Source organism: Aquarana catesbeiana, linkage group LG06 (genome assembly GCF_042186555.1).
Source record: "Aquarana catesbeiana isolate 2022-GZ linkage group LG06, ASM4218655v1, whole genome shotgun sequence".
NCBI classification, from domain to species: domain Eukaryota; kingdom Metazoa; phylum Chordata; class Amphibia; order Anura; family Ranidae; genus Aquarana; species Aquarana catesbeiana.
The window spans coordinates 62,385,527-62,409,002 of NC_133329.1; the positions used below are offsets into that span (position 1 = coordinate 62,385,527).

The 23,476-nt window shown below is 43.8% G+C and overlaps 1 protein-coding gene across 2 annotated transcripts in view; it reads right to left on the reverse strand.

The window, feature by feature from the left end:
* Positions 1 to 790: 790 nt before the first annotated feature.
* Positions 791 to 23,476, reverse strand: part of LOC141148554 (uncharacterized) — a 456,462-nt gene continuing 433,776 nt past the window's right edge. For both annotated transcript variants that reach the window (XM_073636103.1, XM_073636104.1), the window contains 2 exons: positions 21,496 to 21,557; positions 791 to 1,971 (listed from right to left, as the gene is read on the reverse strand). In XM_073636103.1, coding sequence (XP_073492204.1) covers positions 21,511 to 21,557 — 47 coding nt within the window. In that variant the 3' untranslated portion in view covers positions 791 to 1,971; positions 21,496 to 21,510. The remainder of the gene's footprint in view (positions 1,972 to 21,495; positions 21,558 to 23,476) is intronic.

Sequence of the window (23,476 nt, forward strand, 5' to 3'; positions counted from 1 at the left end):
AGGCATCCAGGGTAAATCTGTCCACATAGACCATCCCCCACACCACCGGCTCTCACCACTGTCAGTCTGTAATCGTGACCGGGAAGACTACCCTGCAGTAGAGTGATTGAACTGCTTGTGGAGCGCAGCATGGAAGGGACCACGTTGATGGCGGTGAGGAGGACAGTCTATGTGGACAGCTTTACCCTGGATGCCTGCATACTTAGATGTACCTGTTTTATTCATCAACCGTGTGAGTTGCTAAGTGTTGTACCTTCATTACATGTAACCATGTTGCTTCACTTGGAGGCGCCTCTCTTCTCTTTTATACTCAGTTGTGACGTGACGCTACTTGTATATCAAGACATCGCTTGCATACAGGGGCGGACTGACCATTGAACGACTCGGGCACTGCCCGAGGGCCCTGGGCCACTAGGGGGCCCCATCTGGGTTGCCAGCCTCAGTAAAACCAGGGACAGTATGCATAAATCTGTTTTTTTTTACATCTGTCTGTGTATACTGTGTGTACATGTATGTGTATACTGTGTGATTGTATGCTGTGTGTGTGTATACTGTGTGGCCCCATAATCTCTGATTGCCTGGGGGCCCCATAATCTCCTATTGCCTGGGGGCCCCTTGAGTTATCAGTCCGCCCCTGCTTGCATATCAAGTAAATATGTATGTAAAAATTTTGCTTGTCTTGCAAAACGCTCTCAAACCAAGTTACTCTCAAACCAAGGTTTTACTGTAGTATAATTGAGTTAGATATATATTTATTTCTTCTAAAATGGGAAAAGTAAAATACACAGACTTTTATACTTATGTGAAAATATAAATTTTATTATAGCTTTTTCTTTGGAACTCTTTGGAGAGCTTACATTATGGTAGTAATTAGTGTTCCGTCCTCTAGCTCAAATTATATAATGTTACACATTTCTTTAAAAGCTACATAGAGGTTTGAATATGTATGAGTTAAGAATATAAGTTCTTTATACTGTAATTTTTCTTAAATATGATATTAATAAAAAAAAGGGCTTTTCTTTGGATATATACTGTACATATATTGATGTATGTAATATTATTTGATTTAGATGATAGATAAAGCTATATTTTATAAGGTATATGATTGTATACAAGGCCATGCCCAACCCCCCTGATTCTTATGGAATGTCAGCGTAACTGTGTATAGAGGCTGTATTGTATTTCAATAACCAGGTCCTCGTGGGGGGGTTTCACTAGACTAGATAGATTATTGGGGAACTATAAGATGCAGGAAGTAAACCAGCCCACTTTTAGGAGAAGGCGGGGTCAGTATTTCGGAGTAAAAAAGAAGCAAACAAGGGCTTTTAGGGTCAGATTGCACACACGAGGAAGCGGCCATTAGCTTCACACACACACACACACACACAGACACACATATGATTAAACATACAATATTTATATCAATAATTAATTACATTATTGATATTATTTTTACATTCTGCACTTTAATATTGTTCGTGTAATATTATTCTATTTTGTTATTAAATATATTTTTGAGCTTTGGAAGGACTTTCTATTTTGGGACTTTTCTCATCAATATAAGTTTACAGAATATCGAGAGAATATTCTTACATTCTACACTAATCCCCACCTGCCCGCCACGCCAACTTCCAGCAATTGAGACTACATTACCTCCAAGCAGTGTCACCTGACATGTACTGTCGAATAGATGTACATTTTGGGTTAAAGGAGGCCAAACTATTTTTGGAGAAATACATCAATAGGAATATCTATATTATAAATCATGTTTTGGAGACCTGTTATTGTTCTATACTGGAGATTGGGAGATCTCTATAGAGGAATTGCAATTTATGAAGACCACATCATTTCTCAGGGAGCCCGGTCATACTTAGTTAGGCTCCTGTTTATTGTATTGAAAAGGAAGAAATGTTTTCAGCTTATCAGTCAGACCAGAAATAACGTCATAGGCCATTGTCTGGGTCTCTTCTCCTGAAATATAAAGAACACATTCATAATTAAACATAGTTTCTTGCATTAACCATAGTATACTGTACTTCAGTGAGAAAGGTAATATATCTGGCTCATTGAAGTGGCAATAGGTAAAGTAAACCCTCCTATCGTTTTCAGCCAAGGAAGCTGCTATCTTGGACTCTGTTTAATCTACAACTGCCATGATGCTGCACATGTGATCAGTTATGACACCAGCCATTGGATGGTTTGAGAGTTTGGTTGAAAGCAAAACCAATGTGACATTCCTGGCACATTCCTGCAAATTGTTAAATCATTGTGTTTACTTCTGCTTTATCAAGTCTTGGATATTATAGCTACATTCATTTTTTTTTTAGTTTTTTTTTGTTCCTTTTTTACACCTGGTGATCCTATTAATCCTATTTGAACCTATTTTTTCTGCCAGTAATTCCGTTATTTTTCAACTTCCTTTAACCACTTGCTGACCGCCGCACGTCGATATACGTCGGCACAATGGCAGCGGTGGGCAAATGGGCCAACCTGTATGTTCCCTTTAATTGGCGGGCTAGTGGGCATGCGCACACCCACCGCTTACTGGGTCACCGTGCCCGTGGGTCCTGCGGACTCGATGTCCGCCGGTGTCCCGCGATCGTGTCACGGAGCGGGAGAATGGGGAGATGCCTATGTAAACAAGGCATTTCCCTGTTCTGCCTAGCAACATGACAGAGATCTACTTCTCCTTGTCATCAGGAGCAGTGATCTCTGTCATGTTGTAGTGAGCCCACCCCCTCCACAGTTAGAATCGCTCCCTAGGACACACTTAACCCCTTGATCGCCCTCCATTGTTTAACCCCTTTCCTGCCAGTGTCATTTACACAGTAATCAGTGCATTTTTATAGCACTGATCAATGTATAAATGCCAAAATGGTTCCAAAATAGTGTCAAAAGTGTCTGATGTGTCCGCCGCAATGTCGCAGTCCCGATAAAAATCACAGATCACCGCCATTACTAATAAAAAAAATAAATAAATAAAAATGCCATAAATCTATCCCCTATTTTGTAGATACTTTAACTTTTGCGCAAACCAATCAATATACGCTTATTGCGATTTTTTTTACCAAAAAAAAATGTAGAAGAATACATATCAGCCTAAACTGAGGAAAAATTTTGTTTTTTTATATATTTTTTGGGGATATTTATTATAGCAAAAGGTTAAAAATATTGATTTTTTTTCAAAATTGTCGCTGTTTTTTTGTTTATAGCGCAAGAAATTAAAACCACAGAGGTGATTAAATACCACCAAAAGAAATCTCTATTTGTGGGAAAAAAAGGACGTCGATTTTGTTTTGGAGCCACGTCGCGTGACCGCGCAATTGTCAGTTAAAGCGACGCAGTGCCGAATCGCAAAATGTGCTCTGGTCAGGAAGGGGGTAAATCCTTCCGGCTGAAGTGGTTAATACCCAGTAAATATTAATTGTTTTTATTTTTGTTAAAGCAAGTTCATGGCTGCTGCTGTAAGTTTGGTACCAACGAATGAACCTGGAAGCAGATTCACAGCTGTCATCCCTTATTGTAGCTGAGGATGCAGCTGATCAAGCATGGTCTGTGCGTGATTAGAACAAAAAAAAGACCTGGGAGCCTGATCTCAATAGAAATAGTGAGGGGTGACACCCACAATTAAGAAGAGGGTGTCTCCCTGTATAAGAATACTACAAAAACAGAAAAAACAAAAAAGGAATACGATAGACAATTAGCTACAGTGGAGGGTAGGGGAGACATTGGGAGTGTAATACACCCCCAATGTCTCCATAAAGAGGACCTGCCACCCGCCCAAAGCTATCACATTTGGGATGATTTGGGCTTGTTAGCCCCCTTTGTGATTGTAATAATGTTCAAGAAAAAAAAGTGTACAGAAAATTATATAAAATAAATAAACATATTGTGAAAATGTTTAAACCTTTGTACACACCCCTATTCAAATGCTCAGCATGAAGCAAACATATATATGTAAACATAAGTCATGCAACACATGTGAGGTACCATCAGGAATGTCAGAGTGAAAGCACTAATTTATTTGAGATGTGGTATTATATATAATACTGCATTAGTGCTTTATAGTAAGACATTTTAAAATATTGAAAAAGTTCTCTTTTTTCTCCACCCTGATGACAGAGGAATATTGAGCCCTCAAAGCATGTTGACAGTTTCTTGTGTAGCACCCTCCTAACTAAGTTTAGAGTAGGCTGATTGGTAAATTGAGTTGGGTTCCAAATGTAATCAGTGGAACAGGGGTTGATTAGTTAGGGCTGCTCATGTTTTCACAGGCTGCTGCTCTGCTACCTGCAATTTAGCGATATCTAGAACCTAATGGGAGGGAGAGCAGAGGCTGCATTCTGAATATTTATGGAGCTTCAGCCATGCCCTGGGGAGGTGTGTACCCAAAAGGTGGGGAAAGAGCCCATAAATAGTCTGAAGCCTGAGTGGCAGGGGAGTCTGCAGTATGCTGGTATAAAACAGCATCCCAGTGTCCAGCTCACCAGAGAAGATCCCTGCCTTTCTGGGCAGTAGCCAGTTGAAGACATCAAGGTCCCAGCTAGGTTTAGCTGGGGGGGGGGGCTAAAAGCAGAGCATCCCAGGGATCCAAGTAAAAAGGGAAGGAGAGCCAAGACAGAAGCTATAGTAGAGAGCCTAAGTTGTCCAGAGGCTGACCGAGTCTTCATCTCCCTCATGGAAAAATTTGTGCTTCTCCTTAGAGGATAAAAAGCGTCTTGTCAGCCAAAATTTCCCCTCCCCTACGCGTTACATCACATGATCATGTGACCCTGTGATGTAATGAGGGAGCCCCCTGATGAGTCACGTGACCCTGTGATGTAATGCTCAGAGGAGTGGCAATTTTGGCTGACAAGGCGCTTTGTATCATCTAAGGAGAAGCACGAATTTGCCTCCGCATGGTGGATTTTATTTGCTATATGCTGTTTATGCTAAAGTTGGTGCACTGGAGCACCTATTAAATGTGAGTCTTATGCACATATTTTAATAAATGGTATTATGTTTAAAACGATATAAGCACTATATGGAGTTCTCTTCCCACATATATCGAGTCATTATGGGAGAACATTGACAGAGCAGAAAGAAAGATCATATCACTTGCTAGTCCAGAGTGACTAAAAGGCTTATTTTGACGAACTTAATTGTGAGGTCCCACATCTTAAGGTGAGCGCATTTCTAATGGGGGAGCACTGTGGTGGATTCATATAAGGCATGGTCTTTGAGGATTTGTGAAGATTCAGGAATATCACATCTTGATTTTGGACACTTATTATATACACAGTAATAATATGCACTGGAATATTTGATACATTGTTTGGACAATCACAAGAAGATACATTGTTTCAATTGGATGTATATTATTGAATTTATTTATATTGTCACTTATATTAGCACATGGTAACAGTTCAACATAATTAGAGACCTTACATGGATTTAGCGCAGCATCATTTGTTTTAGTTCAATTACAGTCGCTGAGCTTTCAAAATCTGCAGCATCTCTATTTGATTCACTTCTGGAGTCTGGGAGTAGCAGTGAAGAGGGAACTAAAATGGGGCAACATAAGTCTAATAAGAACTAATGAAGTCCAGGCTTAATTAGCAGAGAAGGCCCTTGCAAGGAGGGGAATCTTTGATAGACGAGTAACCAAGAGAAATATCCGACCTTGGCAAAACTAACAAAATGCTACTTGTGTATCCCAGGCACAGCCACATCATCTGTTGCAAGCAACAAAATAATAAAAAAAAAAGCCATCCTCAGTCCTAAGCATGTGGACATGTTAACATTTTTACATTCAAATGCAAAGTTTCTGGAACAGTCCATCTCTTTTGATAATGTTTATGTTTTTTTGTACTGCTATTTGAAAAATTGTACAGTTGTGTAATGTTAGTGTAAAGTTCGAGATATTTATTCTGCAGTTTATGCGTAACACTCCTTTTAATCATTGAATTATTTTAAATAAAAGAAAAAAATGCATGTTGAGCTTTTTATCTGATTAATCGAAACAATAATTGATTATGAAAATAATCGTTATTTGCAGCCCTAGAGACCTTGTTACCTTCCTCTTATGCCCCATACACACGATCGGACATTGATCGGACATTCCGACAACAAAATCTATGGATTTTTTCCGACGGATGTTGGCTCAAACTTGTTTTGCGTACACACGGTCGCACAAAGTTGTCGGAATTTCCGATCGCCAAGAATGTGGTGACGTACACCACGTACGACGAGACTAGAAAAGGCCAGTTCAGAACCAAGCGCAGCACCCTTTGGGCTCCTTTTGCTAATCTCGTGTTAGTAAAAGTTTGGTGAGAGACGATTCACGCTTTTTTAGACTCGTGGTTTTCAGATCGTTTTCTGCTGTTCAGTTTGTGCTTGTGGGTTTATATCTGCTCTTTAGTGCGTGCAGTCAGTTCGTATTGTACTATTCAGTGCGATCTTGTCCGCTCGTTACTGTTTTTCAGGTCGCTCTTCACAGGCCTTGCTGTTCTTCAGTGCATTCTGTTACTTCGTTCTGAGCAGCCGACCGTTTTCTAGCCATGTTGCGTATACGTACTCCTCGTAGAGTTCGTGCTGTGCTGTGCTTGGTGTTGGGGTCCTTACCTTGACACAAGTCCAGTCCATGAACAGGGTGGGGAGGAGTTCATGGACCAAGAATTGGTTGCTTCAGCGTGACCAGTTCTGTCGCATGCCTTTGCTCCGTGAGCTATGTGAGAATAATCCTGATAATTTCAGGAACGTTCTCCAGATGACGGACCCCGTATTTCACCGTTTGTTGGCTTTGCTGACCCCCTATATCAGCAGGCAGGATACCTTGCATGAGGCAAGCCATCACTCCGGAGCAGAGGCTCGTCGCCACCCTGCGGTACTTGACGATGGGGAGAAGCCTGCAGGACTGTATTTAATGTTTGCTAATATATTGTATTTCTTTCCTCATTCCCTAATTACCATGATTGTAGTATGCTGTGATTGTCCCCTTTGTCCTCATTCATGCTGGATTTTTATGTCATTATTTTTTCGTCCTTCATACATAGTTGCCTTCACTTACCTCCCCAGCATGGTCTCCTGGCCCTATATTCACCTCATGTAGTCACTTAACAATGTATTTTATCTGCTCCATAGTAGTGCTTTACCCCAAACACCCCCTAAAAGGTTTTAAAATGTGATTTGTGCTTTAAATTCAGGCAGAGTGCCAGAGGCTTTGGGTCCCCAAATCAAATGATTTGGGTCCCCAAATCATTTGAAACCCTCCCTCCCCCCAACTGCTAAGTCAGCTGATAACAATTCTCTATCTATCCTCAATCATCTATCTGCTGACTTTGCCAAACCCATACACACTATACCCATCTCTTTTGTGGTCACATTTATGGATGAATTCCCCAAAGCATGTAGTGCAAGGGCCTGCCTGTATACTTTCAAATGGTAATGTTTAAAGTTTTTGTATACTATTATTATCTTAGGTAATAGCAGAATGTCCAAATGTGCTGAAATGTGTACAATGTTTATTTATCTCTTTGTATTATGACACTTCTTACCTGTCCAGTGGGCTGCCAATAGTGTAACTAAGGAGGGGCTGTTCTAAGTAATACCCATTATTTAGGCATTCATCTCTCAATGAAGTTGAGAGGGTTACCTGTCCAAGAGTCCCCCCCCCCTATAATGTTAGAAATGGCCCATGAGAGGGGTGTACCTTATACCTTGGTCTTTAAAAACTCCCTCAAATAAATGTTATCTTGATGTTGGCCAAGAATGTTTGTGTCTAATCTGCTTTCCCTGTTTATGTGACAAATTTTTTTTTTGTTTGACTCCACAGTTTCCTTCCACGCCACAGGAATGGCAGACTGTGGCCTACCACTTTGCCCAGCAGTGGGACTTTCCTAGCTGCGGAGGGGCAATTGATGGGAAACATGTCCACATCGTCCCACCACCCAACTCGGGGTCGTACCATTATAATTATAAGGGGTTCAAAAGTATTGTGATGTTGGCGGTGGTGTCGGCTACTTATGAGTTCCTGTATGTGGACGTGGGGAAGAATGGCCGGATGTCCGATGGTGGAGTCATCGCCCAGACGGAGTTCTACAGGTGTCTCGAGAATGGCAGCTTGGACTTGCCACCTCCAGAAGACAATGTGGAAGGACTCCCATTCGTCTTCATTGCGGATGAAGCGTTTGCGCTGGGGGACCATCTTATGCGGCCATTCCCGATGAGGACCCTCACCCCGGACCAGAGGGTTTTTAATTACTGGCTGGCCAGAGCCAGAAGAGTGGTGGAGAACACGTTTGGAATCATGGCCAGCCAGTTCCGCCTATTTCTTACACCCATACATATGGCGGAGTATAAACTGAATCATATTATCCTGGCGTGCTGTGTTCTACACAACTTTTTACGGCAACATTCTGCCAACTATGCTGGCTCAGTTGGGCCTGAGGCTGGAATTCAAAATGAAACAACCCTGACGGCGCTTGAAAGTGTCAGTCCTGCCTTGCCCCCCCTGAGTGCCCGTGATGTCCGGCTAAGATACCTTGAATACTTTGCAGGTAGGGGGGCTATCAATATGCAAGACAATGTCTGAAACCTTTTTATAATAAAAAAATACAAATAACTACTCAAATCTTTGGTGACATTTACTGCTTGTGTTTGTTTTAGCTGACCTTGACAGAAATGTGGTGAGTCCTGAAAATGACGTGATTGTGTAACCTTACAAAGCACTGTTGGGTGTTATTTACTAAAGGCAAAGACACTTTGCACTACAAGTGCACTTGAAACTGCACTTGTAGTGCAAAGTGGATTTGCCCTTAGGAAATAACACCCATTGTCACAGAAAACACCAATTAGAGCATCACAAAAGTGTTGTAGCGTTGAGACAATAATCCACACATTCTTGATTAACAATCTTTTTAACACCAGCACAATCACATGTGCATTTAGAAAAGGTTTTTTAAAACAAACCAACATGTTTGTTGTATAACAATTTTTGAGGTCACATTAGAAAAAGTAGAAATGTCCATTTAAGATAAAACAGGCATGTTTAAAACCAACAAGAAAGACACAAATCTTGAACTTACAAAGTTTACTTTTGGTAGAACTTGAAGGCAATATCAGACATGAGTATATTTACATACTGTGTTTGATATTGCGTTCAGATGGGGTGAAGTCACCCCAGGAAAAGCCAAATTTTGAAGATGCACACAAATTTACGAATGCCAACATGTGCTACCTGCCATCATGGGGCATCAAGCGACATGTTTTGGGGGTGCAACCCCTTCCTCACAGCTACTTTATTATTGAGGAAGGGGTTGCACCCCCAAAACATGTCCATTGATCTTCTGTGATGGCAGATAGCACATGTTGACACACTGTGTGCATCTTCAAAATTTGGCTTTTCTCAAATTTGTCAAAAAAATGTCAAAAATTTTTAGCACACAAAAAACCAAAGGGATTTGGAGGGGTTTTAAACTCTCCCTAAAACATCAATGATGTTCTTCATTTTTTGAAGAACATCATTGATGTTTTTCTTGATGTTTTCCAAGTCCCAATTACACCCCATGATCTCCCTGATCAGGATCTGTGCACTTTCCAAGGTGAAAGTATCTGGATCCACAACATCACGATCACCTAAAAAGATAGAAGCCAAAAAACACCATGTATTATAAATATGGCGGCATCCATCTCTTACCTGAGCCTGTGGTCGCAGACACTCACCTGTTGTGGTGCCAATTTCCACCACCTCTTCCTCCTCCTGCTCTGCTTGTTCTGGGTGGATTTCCGCTTCTTCCAGAGGTGGGGGGTCTCTGGTCTCCTCGGCTGAGGGGTGTCCTCCGAGTCTTTTCTCCCCTATGTAAAAAAAAATAGGTCTACTTAGCACACAGATATTTGATGGCAGAACTATAAATATGAAACATTGCTTCGAAGTGGGGTACAATTGTCTGTTTTGGCAGAGTTACAAGATGTTGCATTTTTCTTGTCCTTTGTCAAGCTTCAATACTTACCTGTTTTGTACAAGCTTCACAGATGGAGACACCCCTATAGTATACACTGGATCACCTGTGTGGGCCCCCTAATAAAAAGGGTGTTCCTGTGTCCCACACTAGTGCTCCAGTGTCCAGATGTGTAAACAGCTGCTGAGTGTCCTCTCCTTACACAGAATCCATTTTGCATTTCATTCTAGTAACAAACCCATCTACACAAACAAATTATTTTCAGACAAGTAGGCCCTAAAAAATGTGGGCAAATGCATATGGCCAAAACAATGGTGTTTTCTAGGCCGAAAGAAAAATGTTTGATACGAACGAATAATGTGCCCATGAACATGAAAGTTGCCTTTTGAAACTGGATAACAGTTAAGAAAAGGACATGGAGCAGCATGAAGTTAATAAACATAAAAAGAATTGGAACACAGCACAACTACTTACTTTTTTGCAGCACTCTCCGGATCTTTCTGTACTGCTCATGCTCTCTTAATTTGAGGTCCGACCACCGTTTCCTGAGCTGATCTTTTGATCGACGTACCCTGAAATTCTGGTGCAAACTTTTGACCACTTTCGCCATGATCTTGGCCTTTCGGACATTGGGGTTGGGGTGAGGTCCATACTTCCCGTCATAGTCGGCCTTCTTCAGGATGTCCACCATCTCCAACATCTCCCCAAAGGACATATTTGATGCCTTAAATCGTCTCCTTCTGGATTGGGACATTTCTGCCTCCGGGCTTTCCTCCTCCTCGTTGGTGTAATTATCAGACACCTTCTCTGACTCCGCCATGTGCTCTTCCCCACTGCGATGAACGAGGAGGGGCGGGGAATAGACTAGAAAGAACGCCAGGTGCGGGCGGAGTTTCACGCATGCGCAGTGTCTATAAAGCGTAACACGCGTGCGTAGTACATACGATCTGTGAGCGGAGGAAGGAGTAACGGAGGCGCCGATCGTGATTGCGAAGGTAAGATTTAACATTGGGCCTATACTGCTTCTAGATTGAGGCCTGTATTTGCACAAGTTTAGAAGACTTTAGGCTGACATTAGGGTTTGTCTTGTGTTGTGTCTTGCAGTGAAAATGGATATCTTGAAAGATAAGGACTTTATGCCAATCTTCATTGATATGTTCAGGGAGCTGCCCTGTCTATGGGAGATAAACCACCCTGAATATAAGAACCAAATAAAGAGGAAGGCAGCGCTGGATAATTTGTTGGAATTTGTGAAGACGGTGATCCCCACGGCAGACATCACCTATTTGAAGATCCTAATTGGTAGTCTGAGGAGTACATATCTAAGGGAGCACAAGAAGGTTCAGGATTCCCAGAGATCAGGAGCTGCAGATGACATTTATGTCCCCAGGCTGTGGTACTATGACAGCCTGCATTTTCTGGCAGGTCAGACTGAACCCAGGCCAGCACTCTCCATTCTTCCTTCCACGCTTTCTTCCCCCCCAGCTGAGGCTTCTGAAGCCCAACCTGGGCCTTCCAGGCAGCAACATGTGGTGGAGCCCAGCTTGAGCCAGGTATAGCATTCCTCTAAATCTTTGTGGTTGTCCAATCAATGATGTTAACTAGATGTTAGTTTGGAGTACTAATTTATGATTGTGATTGATGATGCAAAAACTAAAACCATGTCCCTTTTTCATACACAGGGAAGTCTCAGGCAGGAGGTGGCCGGGCCAAGCAGGCTGCCTGATACCCAGGTCCCTCCCCTACACCTTCAAAGACAAAGTGGCAGGAAGTGGAGTAACCTGGAGGAGACTGCCATAGGCCTCTTTTGGAAGGCTACAGAGGCCCTGAGAAGCCCCCACAGTGTGGAGGAGGACTTTGCTGGCATAACTGCCTGCAAAATGATGCAGATGAAGGAGGGCCAATGACTCCTGTGTGAGTCCTTAATTTTGGAAGCTCTCAATGAGGGGTTGAAGGGCCAAATAACATGTGCTACCCACATTTATGACCTCACACATAGTCCTCCTCCTCCTCCTCCAGGTCCTACTCCTCCTCCTCCTCCAGGTCCTCCTCCTCCTGCCACATCTCCAACACCAGAGCCACAGCCGGGAAGGAAGTGTGGAAAGAAGACCAGAGAGTGATGGCCCTGGGCTTAGTCTGGTCTGGCAAAAGATGCAGGCTCTTGTAGTACCACAGCCTGGGGACACAGATGTCATCTGCTGCTTTCATGATCTCTGGGACTTCTGGACAAGACTGCACTCCCTTATATATGGACTCCTCAGGCCACCAATTTTGCTGTAAAAGAATTGATGTGTGCCCTGCGGGTCCAAGGCTTTGCCAATTTCTGCTGTTTCTCCAGAGTTGCCTCCCTCTTTGTTTGGTTCTGAGCCCTTAATAAAGGAATTTTTGTTTCAATTAGACTCGCCTATGTGTCTTTTCCTTCAAAAAGGACAGTTTGTTTGTGAGGATTCAGGTACATTTCAAAAATACAATGTGAAATTAACAAGGGACACCAACACCAAGCAATCTCCTTGAGATTAAATAATACTAGATATCAATGGTGTTGTGGTAAATTGACACACAAAACACACACAAAAATATTATGGAGTAAAACCCCAAAAAAACCATCAGCCTTGAAAAGAATACAAACCCCAAAAAAAAAAAAAATCAGCCTTGAAAAAATAAATAAATAAATAAAACAACAAAAAAGAAATTTGGTCAGATGTGACAAATCAAAATATATTGAGGGAATCACGATAAATAATAAAGAAAGAAGTTTGTGAGAAGTTTGTGTGAATATGAGCAGCAAAACTACTTCATTCTTCTTACATTATAAAGAAGAAGAGAGTGCGCTGTATTAAACCATTTTTTACATTGCAGTGTGAGGAAAGTGCTCTATCCATTCCGAACGCTAAGTTTACCAGACCGAGCTGTTCCATCTCGGAATTTCTTCTGAGCATGCGTGGCACTTTGTGCATTGGAATTGTCCACAAACGGTCGGAATTGATGCGATCGGATTTTGTTGTCGGAAAATTTTATAGCCTGCTCTCAAACTTTGTGTGTCGGAAAATCCGATGGAAAATGTCCGATGGGGCCCACACACGGTCGGAATTTCCGACAACACACTCCGATTGCACATTTTCGGAAAATCCGACCGTGTGTACGGGGCATAACTGTATGCATATCTGGCTCAATCATCAGCACCTATACTAAAGGGCCCCAATAACTGCCTGCAGAAGGTTCAGCTTCAAACACAAACTGAATTTTCCCTATACATATATCTATCACCCATCCAGGAGTGCCTCTCCTCTAACCTTATAGGTCTATTACCTTCTCTCCCAATCCTGCATTGGTGACTGTGCAAAGCCTGCCTGCATTGGTGGCAGGCCTCCTTTCCACAGCCAGTGCTGCACCCTTAGAAAGCACCAAAATAATCCATACTGTTTCACCCAGTGGTTAAATACTATCTATTTTAATCTGCCTACCCATTAGTACCTGTGTTAAATCTGCTTACTGTCTAACATCCTCTAACTTTGTATCGCTGCAAGCCAATTGTTTCTAGAATTGACTTGAACTCATTTGAAATACATAATACAACAGTTTTTATTGAAATTCATATTAATTGCCCTTTACTTTGTGCTGGGTAATGTTGTGACAAGGTTACTGAACAGCGTTTGCCTTATTCATGTCTGAGCCTAGAGTGTCAGAAGTAGAGATAAAATTTCTGGAAACTTTGAAGCCATGCGAAAAAAAAAATGTTTCCCTGTTTTTTTTCTGGAAAAAATTAAAATTTTTGAAAACTTAGAAAAACATCATTGTGGAGTAGTTTTACAAAAAATTAATTTTGTTACACTGGGAAAGTGAAATGCGGTGTATGTAAAAGTATTATGCTTGAAATAAAAGTACAGCTTATTCAGTAAATAAACTAAACTTGCTTTGGAAAATTATCATTTTTATTACAAATAGAATAAAAAGAACTTTATATGGTAAGAACATTTCAACTATATATGAGAACGAGTAAGCATCCCCCTTTTCCTCATATTGACAATGCTAATCTGGAAGCATATATTGCTCTTGCAAGAGCATGATCAATGTTCTCCTCATTTTTAGGTGTAATTTTATCTATAAATGAAAGTATTGTGTATTTTTGGAAGGCCGTGGTTTTCAACACTGCCTTACTTGAAGATGCTGCTGGTGAAGAAACACTTTTTGATGATCCAGAAACAGAAGAGTGTTTCTGGAATGAGAACTCTGGAGAGAAAGCTGCTCGCATTTTCATTCTGGTCCTCATCATTTCATTTCATAAGGTATTTTTTATGGTCTTTAGGGCACCTCTGGCATAAAAGGATTTTTGTCATCCTTGTAGCATTTGGAAAATAATATTTCTTCTCACAATATTTGCAAATTGCAGCAGAAATTGCACAGTGGAAAGTTTCCAAACTCTAGATGTTGGTCTCATCATTTTAACGAGAGGAGGAAAAGAAAACCCAATTTACTGACCAGACTATAGGTAAACATTATGCTGTGATAGTGGAGAACATTAATAGGAATCATTTCAAGGTTATAAAGATAAGAAAGTATAGTTGTCTGACAGATTAGTTTATCTGCCAATTAAGGCCTGAAAGGACAGAAACTATCATCTACTGTATACCAACAATGACCCCAACTATAGGAGGTACAAAGATGGAGCTCAAAAGCAAACTAAACTGGAGCCTTTTCCCTACAGTGCCCCCTATTGACAGAAATGCCTATTTATCTTGTTCGCTTGAGAACTGCATTAAGAAGTACAGTGTTACTTGAACTGTATTCCAGGATTTGCTTGTCTTCAGCTGAGAGAACTTGCAATAATTTAACACTTTGCATAAAGCCACAGAAATCTTTAATTAACATGGTTGTAACTCTAAAGAAAAGATCCTGCTCCTTTGACCGGTTCAATACCGGGCATTTTCACCCCCTTCCTTCCCAGACCAATTTTTAGTTTTCAGTGCTGTTGCACTTTAAACGACAATTGCGCGGTCGTGCAACGTTGTACCCAAACAAAATTGACGTCCTTTTTTCCCCACAAATAGAGCTTTCTTTTGGTGGTATTTGATCACCTCTGCAGTTTTATTTTTTGCGCTATAAACAAAAGAAGAGCGACAATTTTGAAAAAAACACAATATTTTTTACTTTTTGCTATAATAAATATCCCAATTTTTTTTAAAAAAAACAAATTTTTTCCTCAGTTTCGGCCGATACGTATTCTTCTACATATTTTTGGTAAAAAAAAATCGCAATAAGCGTATATTGATTGGTTTGCGCAAAAGTTATAGCGTCTATAAAATACGGGAAAGATTTATGGCATTTTTTAAAAAAAATTATTATTTTTTTTTTTTTTTTACTAGTAATAGCGGCATTCGCGATTTTTTTTCGTGACTGCGACATTATGGCGGACACATCGGATACTTTTGACACATTTTTGGGACCATTCACATTTATACAGCGATCAATGCTATAAAATTGCATTGATTACTGTGTAAATGTGACAGGCAGTGAAGGGGTTAACCACTAGGGGGCAGGGAGGGGTTAAATGTGTTTCCTAGGGAATGCTTCTAACTGTAGGGGGAGGCAGTGGCGTAGCGTGGGGGGTGCGAGGGGGGCCGTGGCACTGGGCGCAACATTTTGGGGGGCGCAATTCAAAGTCAGTGTGTGCCACTGTCCTAATTCCGATATACTGTGTCCCCGTGCTCCGGCCGCCATGTTTACTCTCAGGCAGAACGGCCGGCGCCCAGTGATTGGACGAATGGGGTCATGTGCAGTGGCAGGGCTGGCCTGTCCATGATGTCGAGTGGCACATGCTCACAGGTTGCTCCTGGAGTCCCGTTTTCGCCTTGTGACCTGCCGCCTCTGTCTTTTCCTCCTCCTTCTCCTCCTCTCCTGCGGATCTCCAACAGTGCAGATCGATCATGGATGAAAGATAAAATGCAGGTGAGACTCCCTCGTCAGAGACAAGTCATGTTGCTGGCCTGGGGGGAGTGCACATGGTCTGGGGAGATGAAGCAGCCAGCCAGAGAGAGAGTAAACAAGCAGTTAGTCATGCTGTGTAGTGGTCAGTATAGGAATACTATAGGTAGAGTGGTCAGTGTAGTGGGTAGTGCAGTGTAGTGAGTAGTATAGTGGTTAGTGCAGTGTAGTGGGTATTATAGTGGACAGTGTAGTGGACAGTGTAGTGGGTAGTGCAGTGTAGTGGGTATTATAGTGAACAGTGTAGTGGACAGTGTAGTGGACAGTGTAGTGGGTAGTGCAGTTTAGTGAGTAGTATAGTGGTTAGTGCAGTGTAGTGGGTATTATAGTGGACAGTGTAGTGGATAGTGTAGTGGGTAGTGCAGTGTAGTGGGTAGGGTTGCGAACTGTCTGGGATTCACCCGGACAGTACGGGTTTAGAGTAATTTTGAATCACATGTCCGGGTCTCCTGCCGCCTGGAACCCGGACAAATGATCCATATCGCACTGTGGCTCAAGACTCCATGTGTTCAGCTCGGGGCCGGGGCAGGAACATTAGTAGGTTTTCAAGCAGAGGTTCTTATGCTAATACAGCAGTTCGGACAATTTAATCAATCCTGATGCTGCTTCTATAGTATCCTGCCGACTTTCACAGGCAATGCACAGAATCCTACAGGAGGAGAAGAGGTACCCGGCAGACACTGAGGACACATGCTGGATCAGGAATGGGAGCTCCATGATCGGCCGATCAGCATGTCATTTATCACACAGACAGCTGACCGGGAACAGGCCATGCAGGAGACCAGCCGCATAATCAGCTACATCCACAATACTTGGCTGGGTAAGAAAAACTGAACCGAGGAGGGAGGGGGAGGAGGGGGGAGGAGGGGGGAATTCTTAGGATTCTTTGCTATCACCTCTGTGTTATATGTGATGATCGGGAGTCAGGCCCGGTGCCAGCATAATACAGTGTCCTGCAAAGAATAGTGTGTCCACTCCACAGGTCCTCCTGATATCCTGCGCACCTGCTGTCACTCTGCCTGCCCCCTTCTGTCACACTGCCCCCTACTGTCACACTGCCCCCTTCTGTCACACTGCCCACTTCCTGTCACACTGCCCACTTCCTGTCACACTGCCCACTTCCTGTCACACTGCCCACCTCCTGTCACACTGCCTGCACCCCTCCTGTCACACTGCCCCCCTCCTGTCACACTGCCTGCACCCCTCCTGTCACACTGCCTGCACCTCTCCTGTCACACTGCCCCCTCCTGTCACACTGCCTGCACCCCTCCTGTCACACTGCCCCCCTCCTGTCACACTGCCCACCTCCTGTCACACTGCCTGCCCCCCTCCTGTCACACTGCCTGCCCCCCTCCTGTCACACTGCCCACCTCCTGTCACACTGCCTGCCCCCCTTCTGTCACACTGCCTGCCCCCCTCCTGTCACACTGCCTGCCCCCCTCCTGTCACACTGCCCACCTCCTGTCACACTGCCTGCCCCCCTTCTGTCACACTGCCTGTCCCCCTTCTGTCACACTGCCTGCCCCCCTCCTGTCACACTGCCCCCCTCCTGTCACACTGCCCCCCTTCTGTCACACTGCCTGCCCCCCTCCCATCACCCTGCCCCCCTCCTGTCACACTGCCCCCCTCCTGTCACACTGCCCCCCTCCTGTCACACTGCCCCCTCCTGTCACACTGCCTGCCCCCCTACTGTCACACTGCCTGCCCCCCTCCTGTCATACTGCCTGCCCCCCTCCTGTCACACTGCCTGCCCCCCTCCCGTCATCCTGCCTACCTCTTGTCACACTGCCTGCCCCCCTCCCGTCATCCTGCCTACCTCCTGTCACACTGCCTGCACCCCTCCTGTCATCCTGCCCCCTCCTGTCACACTGCCTGCCCCCCTCCTGTCATCCTGCCCCCTCCTGTCACACTGCCTGCCCCCCTCCTGTCATCCTGCCTACCTCCTGTCACACTGCCTGCCCCCCTCCTGTCATCCTGCCCCCTCCTGTCACACTGCCTGCCCCCCTCCTGTCATCCTGCCCCCTCCTGTCACACTGCCTGCCCCCCTCCTGTCATCCTGCCTACCTCCTGTCACACTGCCTGCCCCCCTCCTGTCATCCTGCCTACCTCCTGTCACACTGCCTGCCCCCTCCTGTCACTCTGCCCCCTCCCTGCCTCCTGCATTTGTCAGGCAGGGAGGAGGTGTTATATCACCTCCTTACCACCTGTTTAAACCCCACAGCATTGCCCCGTCATTTAATGCATTGCACATGGATGCGGGGAGCCCCCATTCACTTGAATGGACCACATTCGGCAGTCAATACTGCTCGCTGAACCCAACAGTGTAGACATGTTTTGTTGCACTGTGATGCAAAACATTTTGGCTGTGGCAGGTAAACATCCCCCTCTGTTGCCTTTTCAGCTTGAGGGGAATGGTTGGGTAGCAGTAAAAACACAGCTCAACCTCTAATTTTTACTGTCCCCCCAACCACAAGTGTAAACAGAGTTGCAGGGCACTCTGAAGAGTGATCCATAGTGGATCATGTTTTGAAGGTATTTTACAGGGGGTGAAGAAGCATTATGTTGTCTCCTTACCACCTGTTTTAACCCCTAAAAACCCATGCCACTGTGCTGTAGCCATGTGCATTGCACACGGTTGCAGCGCAGCCCCATTCGGGTGAAGGGGTTAAGTTAAGCAAGTGCAGTGCCGTGCTGCCCTGCACCACTAAAATGTTCGGGTTTGGCTTGAAGAAAAGGTGGCAACCCTAGTAGTGGATAGTATAGTGGACAGTGTAGTGTAGTGGTCAGCATGGTGTAGTGGACAGTGTAGTGGGTAGTGCAGTGTAGTGGGTAGTATAGTGGACAGTGCGGTGTAGTGGTCAGTGCAGTGTAGTGGGTAGCGTTCAGTGTGGTATAGTAGTCAGTGCAGTGTAGTGTAGTGGACAGGTAGGTAAGCTTAGTGGTCAGTGTAGGATTCAGGTATGTCAGTGTTAGTGGTCAGTATAGGAAACACGTAGGTCAGTGTAGGAATCGGGTAGGTTAGTGTAGTGGTCAGTGTGGTGTAGTGGTCAGTGCAGGGTAGAAGTGGGTATTGGTCATGGTAGTGTAGTGGTCAGTCTAGTGTAGTTGGTAGTGTGGTGTAGTGGTCAGTGCAGCGTAGTGTAGTGAGAAGTGGTCAGTGTAGTGTAGTGAGTAGTGGTCAGTGTAGTGTAGTGAGTAGTGGTCAGTGTAGTGTAGTGGTCAGTGTAGTGGTCAGTGTAGGGTAGTGATCAGTGTAGAGTAGTGGGTAGTGGTCAGTGTAGTGAGAAGTGGTCAGTGTAGTGTAGTGTAGTGAGTAGTGGTCAGTGTAGAGTAGTGGGTAGTGGTCAGTGTAGTGGGTAGTGGTCAGTGTGGTGTAGAGGTCAGTGCAGCGTAGCGTAGTGTAGTGAGCAGTGGTCAGTGTAGTGTAGTGAGTAGTGGTCAGTGTAGTGTAGTGGTCAGTGTAGTGTAGTGAGTAGTGGTCAGTGTAGTGTAGTGGTCAGTGTAGTGTAGTGAGTAGTGGTGAGTGTAGTGTAGTGATTAGTGGTGAGTGTAGTGTAGTGAGTAGTGGTGAGTGTAGTGTAGTGAGTAGTGGTCAGTGTAGTGGTCAGTGTAGGGTAGTGGGTAGTGGTCAGTGTGGTGTAGTGGTCAGTGTGGTGTAGTGGTCAGTGTAGTGTGTAGTGGTGAGTGCAGTGTAGTGGTCAGTGTGGTGTAGTGGTCAGTATAGGAATCAGGCAGGTCAATGTAGTGGTCAGGTAGGTCAGCGTAGGAATCGGGCTGGTCAGTACTATTGTAGGAAGGGAAGGAGTGCTAAAAGTTCGCAGGTTAGGGGGGCGCAAATGACTTGCCTTGCCCCGGGTGCTGACAACCCACGCTACGCCACTGGGGGGAGGGGACGCACAAGGGGAGGAGACCGATCAGTGTTCCTCCCTTTTGGGAACACAGATCGGTCTCCTCTGAGCTGACAGGACGTGGATCTGTGTGTTTACACACACAGATCCACGGTCCGGCCCGGTTAACGGGCAATCGTGGGTGCCCGGCGGACATCGCGGCCGCCGGGCACGCGCACCGGGTCCTGAGCAACGCGGCGGGCGCGCGCGCCCCCTAGGCGGCTGGGAACCCGAGGCCGTCATATGACGTCCACCTAGGATGGGAGATCCCATCTGTGGACGTCATTTGACAATAGGCCGGTGCTGAAGTGGTTAAAGCATGGTAACACTTTCACGCCTAAGCCTATTACTTACATTTGTTGTTTACAAGTTAAAATTCGTATATTTTTTGCTAGAAAATTACTTAGAACCCCCAAACATTATATATATATTCTTAGCAGAAACACTAGAGAATAAAATGGCGGTCGTTGCAATATTTTATGTCACACCGTATTTGCACAGCGATCTTTCAAATGCATTTTTTGGGGGAAAGAGACACTTTCATGAATCAAGAAAAAACGAAACAGTAAAGTTAACCCAATTCCTTTTGGATAATGTGAAGGATGATCTTACACTGAGTAAATAGATATGTAACATGTCATGCTTTGAAATTGCACTCACTAGCAGAATGGCAACAAACTACGGTCCCTAAAATCTCCACAGGCGACGTTTTGAAAAAATGTAATGGTTACCAGGTTAGAGTTACAGAGAAGGTCTTTTGCTAGATTTATTGCTCTCACTCTGACGATCACAGCGAAACCTCACATGTGTGATTTGAACACCATTTATATATGCAGGCGCAACTTATGTATGCACTTTCTTTGCTGCGCGAGCTCGCAGGGATGGGGGTTCTTTATAAATATATATTTTTTTCTTCTTTATTTATTTTTTTACATTGTAACTAAAAAAAAAATCTGATCACTTTTATTGCTATCACAAGGAATGTAAACATCCCTTGTGACAGTAATAGGTGGTGACAGGTACTCGCTTGAGAACTGCATTGAGAAGTACAGTGTTACTTGAACTGTATTCCAGGATTTGCTTGTCTTCAGCTGAGAGAACTTGCAATAATTTAAGACTATTACTGTCATCCTTTGTAACAGGTGGTGACAGGTACTCTTTTTGGAGGGATGGGGGGTCTAAAAGACCCCCCATCCCTCCTTTGCACTTAAAAGTATTCAGATCACCAAAAACTGTGATTCTGAATTCTGCCTTTTTTTTTTTAATCGGCGCCATTGGCACCTGAGTAAAGCAAAATTGACATTGTAATGTTGCTTCCAGGATTTTAGATTAGAGACCCGATCTGAGACGAATGCAGCTTTGTTCGGCCTTGGCCTAGCTCCTACTGCTTTGGGATAACAGCTGAGCGGCTTTTAGCCACATCGGTTGTTATCACTAAAGAGCCGGCCGTCCGCTCTAAAAAACAAGGACAAGGAGGACAAGGATCATTCAGCAGCCTTTACAGGGGTAGTGCTACACATATGTTTCTGGTGTTGCCTTGGAAAAATGGAAGTTGAAGGTGTACATAAAAATACTAAAAAGCTAGTAGAATTTTGCCAAAAATAGGACTTCAGCCAAAAAACATTGTTTTTCTTTTCCTCAACAGCAACACGTCTCTATTCAAAATTCAATAAAACTTTCCATCTTACCTTCATCCCGAACTCCTAATTCAAAGTTAAATGTTTTTCTGTGACATCCTCAAATGTGCCATCTGTAGGTACAAGAGAAATTAATATGATATTATTAAATGTATGTGTGTGCCTAGCTGGGGTGTTCTTTTCTCACTTCCTGTCTCTGAAACACAACAGGAATTGAAAGGAAATTTCTACAAAGTGAGCTGAATTGAGCTCTTAGATAGTTGTCTTTAGAACAGGTGTCCCAACTGGAAGATTTTCCCTCAACTCTTGCTCTGATGACAACTGCAAATGTTTTAATTTCCCATCATTTTCTGCCTCTGTCACTGGTCACATATACAAATAGCGAGGGTGAAACCCTTCAGTGGGACACAGACAACAATACAAACTTGACAGGGGTTGTTATCCTTCCCAACACTATTCAAAACAAAGTTCTGGTTATACATAAACTTTATATCTGAAGCAGGTCTGATTCTGCAAGATTGGACTGTCAAGACTCAATCCATGTGATATGATTAACACCCCTGTCATAGGAAGGCAAAAAAGGAACCACATACACCTCAGGGTCATTTGTCATTTAGCAGAGTATTTAATCCTGCCATAATGAAACCTGAGGGGATAACCATTGAAGGGAAACTTTAGACGATATCCATATTTGGACAGATTACTACAGGTAATTTACATTTATGGGGTCATTGAAGGTGTTCATAAAGATTGAATAGTTTTTCTGATACAATGTTTTTTATTGACATAAATGAAAAAAAAGGAAACTAGATAACAAATTCCCACGCAGGGGATATGGGCATGGAGCATAAGACAGAAGTTCTGCATAACCTTTGAGGAACAGAAGGCGTCTTCCTTCTGGGTTCACGGACTCTGGCTGTGTGAGTGGCTGCAGCCATGATGACGTTACTTCAGCGCATAAGCGTGGGAGCTGCTGTTTATGGCACAGGACTCTGAAGGACCGACACAGTATGCCACAGTGACCTCACCGGCTGCATCAAAAGTAAATATCTCCTAAACGGTGCACATTTTGGAGATATTTACTGTACTTACAGTATAGGTAAACCTTACTATAAGCTAACCTATAGGTAAAAGTCATGCATAGGAGTTTACTTACCAGATTTGACTACAAGATGGAGCCGGTGGTAGATTCACAGTTTTGCAAAAACTAGAAACTGTTCAGCTTTAATAAAAGTTCTCATCATTCTATAGTCTAAGAAAAGGAAGCAAGGTGCATTTTGGGACTCATACTCCATCTTAGAGACTGAGAGAAGGAACCAGCTACCGGAGCACATGTTGGACTTAGGCTTGTATCCCTTTGTGTGCCCCTTGGTATGAATCATTTACTGCCATCCACAGCCTAAATGTCATTGTATTTCTGTGTGTTACATACAGAAATGCCGCGTACACACGGTCGGACTTTTTGACAACAAAGGTCAGACGGTCTTTCCGACGGACTTTCGACGGAGTTATGACGGACTTTCTAACGACCGGACACCAAAGTCCGACATATTCGTACGTGATGACGTACGACCGGACTAAAATAAGGAAATTGATAGCCAGTAGCCAATAGCTGCCCAAGCGTCGTTTTTTGTCCGTCGGACTAGCATACAGACGAGCCTATTTTTCGACCGGACTCGAGTCCGTCGGAAAGATTTGAAGCATGTTCCAAATCTAAAGTCCATCAGATTTTCGACCGAAAAAGTCCGCTGCAGGTCCGATGAAGCCCACACACAGTCGAATTGTCCGCCGGACTCAGTCCATCGGACCAGTCCGGTCGAAAAGTCTGCTCGTGTGTACATGGCATTAGGTCCATACAGGCATACCCCGATTTACGTATAATCATGAGTACGAACATGCCTGTGAGTGTTCGTAAAGTGCCTCGCAAGTACGGACACATTGGCATCTATGGGAAATCTTGGTCATCTTGACATGGCACTGCTCCTGGTTTTTAACATTGGCGTCTACAGGAAATTATGGTCAGCTTGACATG